This window comes from Portunus trituberculatus, chromosome 25 (assembly GCF_017591435.1).
Source record: "Portunus trituberculatus isolate SZX2019 chromosome 25, ASM1759143v1, whole genome shotgun sequence".
NCBI classification, from domain to species: domain Eukaryota; kingdom Metazoa; phylum Arthropoda; class Malacostraca; order Decapoda; family Portunidae; genus Portunus; species Portunus trituberculatus.
In genome coordinates, this window is record NC_059279.1 from 18,576,705 (window position 1) to 18,586,739 (window position 10,035).

Consider the following 10,035-nt stretch of genomic DNA (forward strand, 5'->3'; position numbering starts at 1 on the left):
GGCAGGACAGTTTGCTGTAGCCTCCATCTCACTTTAATTAATGAGGAAGAAACACCAGCAGCTGCAGCAGGCAGTGGTGGTGGTGGTAGTGGCGGTGGTGGTGGCGAGGGTAGCACAAAACCTCCTCATCAAAAACTAATCTATTCGTGTGGCGGTGGTGCTTTCCACTCCTCCCCTTCCCCTCCTTCCCCTGCCGTTCCTCTTCCTTCTTTCCCGGTGTCATTTCTGAGGCGGAACAAGAGCACTGCCCTGATGCAACACTCGCGGCCAGCCAGAGCGCGACACGCAGCCTGCCACGCTAACCACAGCAGTAGTGAACGTGAGCGGCAGCGGCCTGCTACTGCCCGCAGAAGACTATATAAGTCACCTAAGGGACGCCGCCCGAGCTCACTCCCTCAGTAGAGTTTGTCGGGGAGACACCATGGCGGCGAGGCTCCTGGTGAGTCATGCAGACTCGTTGCTGTTGCTGCTACATACCCTTCATTAGTATCTAGTGCCACGTCGTGTTGGATCCAGTGACTGCGCGATGATGCTACTTATAGTATTAAACAGTAACTAGTTTCATGAAATGTGAATGAAAAGACAGTGTGAGGCTGCAAGCAAGTGTTTCTCCCTTACTACTACTAATTCATTTTGTGATGCTACATTCAGGCTTTCACTGACAGTTAGGACGGTAACTCACTAGAAAACTCAAGCTGTGCTATAGTGTCACCACCTCCTTTCTCCCTCCATCTCCTCCTCCCTTCTGCAGGTTGTCTTCCTGGTAACAGCCACCGCGGCCTCCGAGCACAGTTCCCACGTGGTGGTGAGTGTGGGCACTGAGGCGTACGGCGCCGCGCCCTACAGCTACTACCCACAGTCAGTCTACTACCCCCAGCACTCCTATGCACACCAGCCCGTCTACCCGCACCACCCGCAGCCCGCCTACGCCCACCACGAGCCCGCCGTGCCCGCCTGCGCCGCCAACACCACCAAGCCGTGGTGCCTCGAGGACTCCGAGTACCCGCTGTACGAGATTCAACACGCCCTCCAGTACAACGCACACCACGTCCTCGACCTGTACGCCGACGTAGCTGACCTAAACACTGCGCTGTCCGTGGAGCGGCCCAAGACCCTGGACGAGGAGACCTACCTCTGCCCCTCCGCCACCGCCTACGTCAGGCCGCTGCGCGCCATCAATACCGAGGGCAAGTGGCGCGTCATCGTGAACAACGTTGAGGTTCATTACCAGACCCTGACGCAGACTGCCCGTGTGGAGGAGTGTCTCACCGCCGGCGACGCCTGCCCCCTCGTGCCGGAGTGTTATGGGTCAACATGCCTGCAGAAGTCCATCTACCACCGTTTTCTCGTCTACGACCCTTACGATTACTACCTCCCCTTCAGCATTGAGACCTTCGCCCTGCCCTCTAGCTGCGCCTGCCTCCTCTCCGCCTACACTCTCGACCACTAGGCCTAACATGGCGCCTTTATACTAATGCACCCTGTAGAAATACATACTGATTACATTTAGCATTAGTTCGCTTACTACCACCAACATCACCACTACTCGCCGCTGCAACTCTCTCTCTCTCTCTCTCTCTCTCTCTCTCTCTCTCTCTCTCTCTCTCTCTCTCTCTCTCTCTATTCCTGGGACAACAAAGTCGGTACGTGAAGAAAGCAGTTCTCTACCTCGCTAAACAGTAAGCACAAGCAATCCTGCGCCAGCGTCACAGCGGGTCTTCTCCGCCGCACCTCTTTATTATGAAGGGAAAAGAATAAGACGAAACAAAATAAAGGAAGCACGTTGACATTTCTCTTTCCCTCATAACACCACGTTGACACTTAAGTGACACTATATAGACTATCTAATAAAACTATGACAAAAATAGAGACACTGGTGTCTTCGTAAAGGAAATAGAAATTTTTCACTAGCAAGGACATTAACTTACCTTGTTAGAATAATATGGAGAAAGAACTTAAGAAATGACAGTATTATGGAGAGAGAGAGAGAGAGAGAGAGAGAGAGAGAGAGAGAGAGAGAGAGAGAGAGACCATGGCGCCATCCTACGCAGCCTCCTTCATTTTTCTTATATTGACCACAGCACATGACCACCTTCCCTTGGCCAATGCACCAACGGAAACCAAGAGAGAGAGAGAGAGAGAGAGAGAGAGAGAGAGAGAGAGAGAGATACTGGCACCCTGGGACACTTGAGAAACAACAGAGGCACCTCACCGCTCTCTTGTCATCTTCACTACCTTGCCTACTACCTGTCAGCACATACTTACCATGTTTTCCACGCCCCTGCAGTTCTCCTCCTCCTCTGAGCGCCTTTACGACCTCCACGGGGCACTCACACCCACAAATACACGCGGGGCACACTTGACACTCGACGCAAATACACAAAAAGTTGAAATATTACTTGTCACGCCGCGCACTGCTTACCGCCACATTGTGTTTACATGCAGATTGGTGACTGAAACGCGGTGCTACATGCGCATCCTGTTGACTTCTATCTTTATTTCTTGTTTTCTTTCAGTTCTATATTCTATTTCGCAGGCTATTTATGTATTTATGTGTGCTTTAATCATTGCTCCACCTTCTCGTTCCATGATTTGGTATATTAATGCAATTTTACGCTACGAAATATTCAAATATCTGTAGCCTACGTCTCATATTCTTCTCTCCGTCTACCTTCTCATTGCCTTCCTATCATCGAATAAATTGTTTTCCGCTGTGATTAACATGGCCTCTTCATGTTATCAGTTGCTCTGAGAATTAAAAATAAAAAAAAGTACTAGCCATGAAACATATCGTCTATTTCTCCTTTTTATTTTCAGTAAGGGTAGTATCTTTTTCCTTTACCTAGTGTTTCTTCTCTTTATAGCTACAGTGCTCCCTTTCTGCTCTCATTGTCTGGCCAGTGTGTCTTTCCTGAGGCTAACGAATGCCTTCTGCATTTTGTCATTCTTTGGCTGATCTAGTGTCTTTTTTATTTTATTCATTTTACTTGCCTTCTGTATTTCTTTGTTTATCTATTTATGGTTCAAGTATATTTTAAAGCGGTGATTACACGCTAATTTGATTCCCAACTTCAAGTGAAGCAGTTAGAAGATGTAAGAATGAATAAAACAATAAGATGCATACCTATATCTTACACACACACACACACACACACACACACACACACACACACACACACACACACACACGGCCCTTCACTTCTCACCGCAAAACGTCACAAAACACTCATAAACATTCTCATAACTTGACTACATTACTCTTAATTTCAACTCCTCGCAGCTCCACTCAACCCTGACACGCTACCAACACTCGACCCACGGAACCTCAATTTGAAATGCCTTGTTCTCCCCTTAGGATTACTTTCAAAGGCCACAGTGGTGTTTTCCTCGTTAACGATGTAAGAGTATTGTTCAGCTCTCACTAGAATCATAAGGACGCTATTGAAAGCCTCTATAACTTCCAGGAGAGTTTAGTTAAGTAAACACTAGACAAATAGAAGACATATACAGCCTGATTATGAAGTAAACTCTTTGCTTTTCTATCTCATTGTTGCAGCACCAAAGTATCAACCCATCTATCAATCTAGTACCTATTTGTCAATATATGTATATGTGTGTCTATCTATGTATCTGTTTGCCCGCTTGTTTATCAGTCTGTCTGTCTGTTGGGCTATCTGTGTCTATCTATCTATCAATCTATCTATCAATCAATCTATCTATCTGTCTATCTATCTATCTGTCCATCTATTTATGTATCTATCTACCTACATCTCCATCTGTCTGTCATCCTTTTAATCAATCAGTCAGTCAGTCAGGCAGTCAATTCCCCTTCCTCTCACATTCCATAAGGAAGAATCAGCAACGAATTCCTGGATAAGTGTTACGATTTTCTCCCCTACAAGGTTCTTCAGGAAGTGGAGACTAGTGTTTAATCTTGCAGAAGGCCATGGATGGGAGGACCTGTTGGCATGCCTCGGGGTCCTCAAAGTACACCTCCTATTGATAACAAGGATGTGGTAATGGGTGTGGTGTGGTAGAAGGATGTCATTGTGGTATCCTTTAAGTTGTTATTTCGTGGATCCTACCAGTGTTGTTGTTGTTAATTGTTAATGTTGTTGTCGTTGTTGTTGTTGTTGTTGCTGTTGTTTTTAGGAGGTTTATAGTCATTTTGTGAGATTTGTTGTGGAGAAAATGAGGTTAGTGTGTGTGTGTGTGTGTGTGTGTGTGTGTGTGTGTGTGTGTGTGTGTGTGTGTGTGTGTGTGTGTGTGTGTGTGTGTGTGTGTGTTTAAAGTAATGTTAGATGTTTATAACGTAAAACTACATATATAATCTTAGTCTTATGCGTAAGTGGTAGTGGTAGTAATAGTAGTAGTAGTAGTAATAATAGTAGTAGCAGTTGTAGAGGTAATACTAGTTAGGAGTAGTAGTAGTAGTAGTAGTAGTAGTAGTAGTAGTAGTAGTAGTAGTAGTAGTAGTAATTGTAGAGGTAGTAGTAGTAGTAGTAGTAGTAGTAGTAGTAGTAGTAGTAGTAGTAGTAGTAGTAGTAGTAGTAGTAGTAGTAGTAGTAGTAGTAGTAGCTGTTGTTGTTGCTCTTCCTCCTCCTCCTCCTCCTCCTCCTCCTCCTGGTAATACTCATACTCTTCATACTCAGCCTCCTCCTCCTTTTCTTCTTCCTCTCCTTCTTCTTCTTCTTCTTCTTCTTCTTCTTCTTCTTCTTCTTCTTCTTCTTCTTCTTCTTCTTTTACTCTTCTTTTCTTTCTTTATCATCATTAACACGAAAGTGAAGCAAGGAGGAGGAGGAAGAGGAAAAGGAGGAGGAGGAGGAGGAGGAGGAGGAGGAGGAGGGAAATCAGGAAGTAGCATCATGTTATCTCCATCTTTCCTCCTCCTCCTCCTCCTCCTCCTCCTCCTCTCTTAGTGGTCAATCTTTCCCTTCTCTCCCTCCATTACTCCTCCCTCCAGGCCTTCTTCCCTCCTTTCTCCTTCCCTCCACCTTGGTCATCTCCCTCCCGGCCACTCTCTTTCTCCCTCCAGCTCTCCCTTTCTTCCTGGTTTCCTCCTTGCCTCATCTCAGCTTCCTCCTCCTTTTCTCTTCCTGTTTTCCCGATGCGTTCCAAATTTCCCTCTCTGTCTGTCTGTCTGTCTGTCTGTCATAGTGTTTGGTTGCCCACTTGTCTGTCTGTCTGTCTGTCTGTTTATTGTTTGTTTGTCTATCTATGTTTGTCGCTCTCTCTCTCTCTCTCTCTCTCTCTCTCTCTCTCTCTCTCTCTCGTTTCCTCCAATATGTCATTAAATCATAAACTTTAACAAGCGTACACTCAGAGGAACAAATACTATAATTAAGACAGAGAAACGTTTTAATTGCAGGATAACGTTTGTTGCTTAGTATTGGAATTTTGAAGTAAAGGAGTTTGTAGTAAGTGATCAAATAAGGAGATAAAATAGAATTACATTTGTTACTTTCTATTCCTTCTTCTTTTTCCTTTCATTCACTTCGGTTCTTTCATTCTTGCTCATTCTTGTGTCCCTTTGTTCGTGTTTTTTTTTTTTTTTTTTTATCTTTTATCATCATGCTTTTCTTATTTTTCCTTTCCTTGTTCCTCCTCTTTATTTTTTATGCTTTTCCCTTCCTCTACCTTGTTTACTTCTATGTTTTTTTTCTTAATTTCCACTTCCTACTCCTCATTCACCTTCCTTCAGTTCTTATCTCTACGAGGATTGCCACCACAACATCCTTGACCATAACAAAACAGCAAACTGGCAACCTAGATTGGTGTTGGGGGGGGGGAGAGAAGGGAAGCTGGAGGAGTATAAAAGAGGGAAAGTTTAGGTACGGGCCATTCCACTCAATTACCAGCTGCCATACACAACACAGCCATGGCAGGGAAGGTAGTGGTGAGTACAGAGTAGAGGCACACAAATACACACACACGCTGGCTGAGTGCTTCTGGTTACAGGAAGTCATAAGATGTCAAGAGTTTATTTTTATCTGATTTATATGCGTAAGATTTTGTTTATTGATGCCACGTCTTGTTGTGATGGTATGTGTATTGGTGGGTAGTGGTGGTGACGTGGTGTGGTGTTGTAGAGGTTGTGTTGCGTTTGTGATGTGTCTCGTGTCTTTTTCTCGTATCCTCTCCTTCATTTTTATCACTTTTCTTTCTTTTCTTTCTTCTTTTATTCATGTCCATCCCTGTTTTCTTTAATTTGTTGTTGATTAATGTTCTCACGTGTGTCTTCTCCTCTTGTTCCGTGTTCTGTAGCTATCTAAGTCATCTGTAGCGACCACGTGGCACTCACAGTCTTGTCAATCACAGGTGCTGGTGACGCTTGTGGCGGCGGCGGCGGCGACCTCCACCTCTCATGTCTCCATCAACTTCGGGGACGCCAAAGTGGAGTACGACAGCAATCACGTGCCGGAGCATCCCCCCGCGGCGCCCTACCACCCGGCGCCGCACCCCGCCCCGGCCTATCACCCGGAGCCTGTCTACCACCCAGAGCCTGTCTACCACCCGGAGCCTGTCTACCATCACCCTGAGCCTTACCACGAGCCTGAAATTCCCGCCTGCGCCGAGCTGACCAACGACACCTACTGCCTGGAGGACGAGGAGTACCCGGAGTATGAGATTAAGCACGCCATCCAGTACCACCTGGACAAGTTCAACCACCTGTACGCCGACGTGGCTGACCTCAACACAGAGCTGTCCGTGGAGCGGCCTGACACCATCGACGAAGAGACCTACCTCTGTCCCTCCGTCACAGCCTATATCAGGCCGCTGCGCGCCATCAACACGGAGGGCAAGTGGCGTGTGGTGGTCAACGAGATTCAACTTCACTACAAAACCTTCACCCAGACCACCCGCGTGGAGGACTGTCTCACTGCCGGCGACCCCTGCCCCAAGGTCCCCTCTGCTACGAATCTTCCTGCCTGCAGAAGTCCATCTACCACCGCTTCCTTGTCTACGACCCCTACGACCAGTATTTCCCCTTCGCCGTGGAGACCTTCAAGCTGCCCGCCAGCTGCGCCTGCCTCCTCGGCGCCTCCACCCTGGACCACTAACGCCCTCTACCTCCAGGACCACACCTGACCCAAGGAGAAGCACACACACGAATGAAGTGCCATTGTGCCTCCGCCATGCCCCCCTCCCTCTGCCACCACGTGACAAAGCCATGATGACCTCAATCTTTCAACTTAGGTAAAGTGAAACAGGTAATAGTCGACTGATCGTGCACAGGTGAGCGGTAATTAGTTAAGATAAGGTACAATAAGTAGAAGCAGTAGCAGCATTCGTAAAAACCAGAAAAAAAGTACATATTGTTTACTTTAGAAAGAAAATTGAAGTAGGTAGGTCATGACACTACTCAGCATCCCTCTCTTATGATTTATTGTTCTGTTAGTCTGCCACACTCCATGAAGGTTCCTGTTGACTAGTAAACAGAAAATGAGAACACGCGTCCCGTTCTCTCCTCGAAACTCACAACAAAAGACGGTACAACAAAAAGAAGAGCAAAGCGATCCCAAGGCGGTACTCATGTAAAGAAAGCAGTTCTCTAGTCATCTCTGTGATATGTTGATGTTTTGTAAGTTTTTTTTTTTTTTTTTAATGTTGTTCTCTTTTTTAATATTCGTCTTTTCGTTTTTGTATTTTTGTTTTTTGCATTTTCATTGTCATAAAAAATAAATAAAACGTTGTTAAAATGCAACTACTGTTTTGAATACAGGAGAGAGAGAGAGAGAGAGAGAGAGAGAGAGAGAGAGAGAGAGAGAGAGAGAGAGAGAGATGTATAACAATAACAATGATAATACACACACACACACACCTCAAACCTTAAGGATCTGTTCGCCTTTCCTGGCCAATGTTGTTGGTGAGTTTCTCGAGTGCAACACCATGAGTCTCCTGGAAGCGGAACATGACAACAAAGGGGCAAATAGCACCCAAGGCACCGTAAAAAAGAAAAGTGGCATCCTTTCCTAATGCCACAATCATCTCCTCGTAGGTCATGTTATTCACGACACCTGAGATTCCACCAGCGCATTTCAATGCTAAGATTCCAGTGGTGCGACAGGACAGCGGCAGCAGCTCCCCTTCCATGGTGTGATATCCCGGGAAAGCACAGCCATCAGAGAACAAAATGATCAGTATTGCAGCAATGGGCATCCAACTGATACCCGATACTTCAAACCTCTCGAGGATAAAGTACAAGCCTATCATTCCATAAGAGAGAGACGTGCTTATGAAGCCGGCAATTATAAGAGGTTTTCGTTTCAGACGGTGTGTGAGACATACAAACAAAATGGCACTCAGTATTCTTGACATGAAGCAAAGGATACTAATTTGGTAAGGATCAATACTCGTCTTTGTTAACTGTAATATAGGCACCAAGTAGGTAATTACCAATTGACTTCCACCAAAATAGATAATAAGCATCATCATAAGCAACAGACCCATCGTGTGCCTTGTAGGTGCTCGAAACAACATACTCGTTTGGTGGCAGATGTTCCCCGGCCCTTCCATCACCGCCTGTGCAGCAATACTTGAGTATTCGGACTCAATCTCGCAATTATCTCCTCGGAAGTATTTTAGAGACTTTTGGACGTCAGTGTTACGGCCGCGAGTCATGAGCCATCTGGGTGAGTCCGGTAATAACAGCAAGCTGGGGATGGGGACGAGACTCAAGACGCAGTAAAGTGTTCCTGTTTGGCGCCAGTTTAAGCCTGCCATGGTGGCAATGGCTGGCACCAAGAGCCCAACACTCTTACAGACATACAAGATCCCGTTCTGCCATCCTCGAGAGTTCTTGTCAGCTGTTTCAACCATATACGAAGTGGATAAAGCAGATAATAAGTTTAGACACATGCCATGAGTGAAGCGGGCCAGATAAAGGACCCAGAGACTTGTGGTGAGGATCAGGGTTAGCCAGACAAACGCACTTAAGAAGAGTCCCAACACGATGATGATTCTCTGTCCCATCAAGGACGACAGCGGCCAGGAGAAACAGGCCCCTGCCATGGTACCAGCGAAGACAAGGCTGTCTGTAACACAATTTTACAATATTACACTGTATTATTTAGATGACTGCATGATCATTTCAAACACTCGAATTCATAAGTAACTTCCACTCCAGAATATGATTATATCCTCTTCTCCATGTTTACTTATGAAAGGTAATAAATTTAGAATTTAAGAGGACAATAATTAGGGAAAAGAAATAAATTCTATCTTTATTATACTCAGTTGCAGTGTTGCGAAATAGAAAAACAGTAACTCATCATGATAAATCTTTGTATTCAGAAAAAGAGTATGAGAAAGCACCTCCAAAACACAATAGGTTACATCAGTCCCCAATGTAGTGCTTCCCTCTTCAAAGTGAACTCGTGGACAGGAATTCCCGCTAACTTATCTTTTTTTTCATTATTCATTATCATTTATCTATGTGTGCCATAAAGTGTTTGTGAGGTGTTGATGGCACATGAAGTGTACACAAGCGGACACACTAAATACTTAATGGTCATGTGTTACTCACTGAAGATGCCAATTTCTTGGGCCGTCAAGGAGAAGTCATCATCAGAGGCAGCTTGGGTTAGCTGTGGCTGAACGACTCCGGAAAAGGAGATAGAACTCCCTTCCGAAATGATAACCACTGACATCACCAGGACCGGCCACCACTATTGAAAACAACACATCACATTAACATCTTCTCTCTTTATACGTAGTTTCATAGGAAAACTACCTCTACCTATTAATAGTGGTGTTCCTCAGGGTTCTGTCCTGTCACCCACTCTCTTTCTATTATTCATTAATGACCTTCTTAACCAAATTTCTTGCCCTATTCACTCCTACGCTGATGATACCACCCTACATCTTTCCACGTTCTTTCAGAGACGTCCAACCCTTCAGGAAATCAACAGATCACGCGGGAACGCCACGGAACGCCTGACTTCCGATCTTTCTAAGATTTCCGATTGGGGCAGAGAAAATCTAGTAGTTTTCAATGCCTCAAAAACTCAATTCCTCCATCTATCAACTCGACAC

The 10,035-nt window shown here is 45.4% G+C and overlaps 3 protein-coding genes across 3 annotated transcripts; 2 read left to right on the forward strand and 1 right to left on the reverse strand.

The window, feature by feature from the left end:
* The first annotated feature begins 303 nt into the window (after positions 1–303).
* Positions 304–1,509, forward strand: LOC123508927 (neurotrophin 1-like). The gene is made up of 2 exons (XM_045262962.1): positions 304–439; positions 752–1,509. The coding sequence occupies exons 1-2, from the start codon at positions 422–424 to the stop codon at positions 1,448–1,450; spliced, it is 717 nt and encodes a 238-aa protein (XP_045118897.1). The 5' UTR covers positions 304–421; the 3' UTR covers positions 1,451–1,509.
* A 4,337-nt stretch (positions 1,510–5,846) lies between these two features.
* LOC123508697 lies at positions 5,847–7,525 on the forward strand. The gene is given in 3 exon segments (XM_045262564.1): positions 5,847–5,896; positions 6,319–6,907; positions 6,910–7,525. Coding segments are annotated over 3 exon segments (759 nt in total). The 5' UTR covers positions 5,847–5,878; the 3' UTR covers positions 7,062–7,525.
* A 227-nt stretch (positions 7,526–7,752) lies between these two features.
* On the reverse strand, positions 7,753–9,629 carry LOC123508696 (facilitated trehalose transporter Tret1-like). Its single transcript, XM_045262563.1, has 2 exons — positions 9,527–9,629; positions 7,753–9,035 (listed from the first exon to the last, which is right to left on the reverse strand). The coding sequence occupies exon 2, from the start codon at positions 9,010–9,012 to the stop codon at positions 7,831–7,833; it is 1,182 nt and encodes a 393-aa protein (XP_045118498.1). The 5' UTR covers positions 9,013–9,035; positions 9,527–9,629; the 3' UTR covers positions 7,753–7,830.
* Positions 9,630–10,035: the final 406 nt, after the last annotated feature.

Excerpts from the sequence above, each read along its gene's own strand:
- LOC123508696 (XM_045262563.1), bottom strand. The coding sequence starts at position 9,012 with ATGGCAGGGGCCTGTTTCTCCTGGCCGCTGTCGTCCTTGATGGGACAG.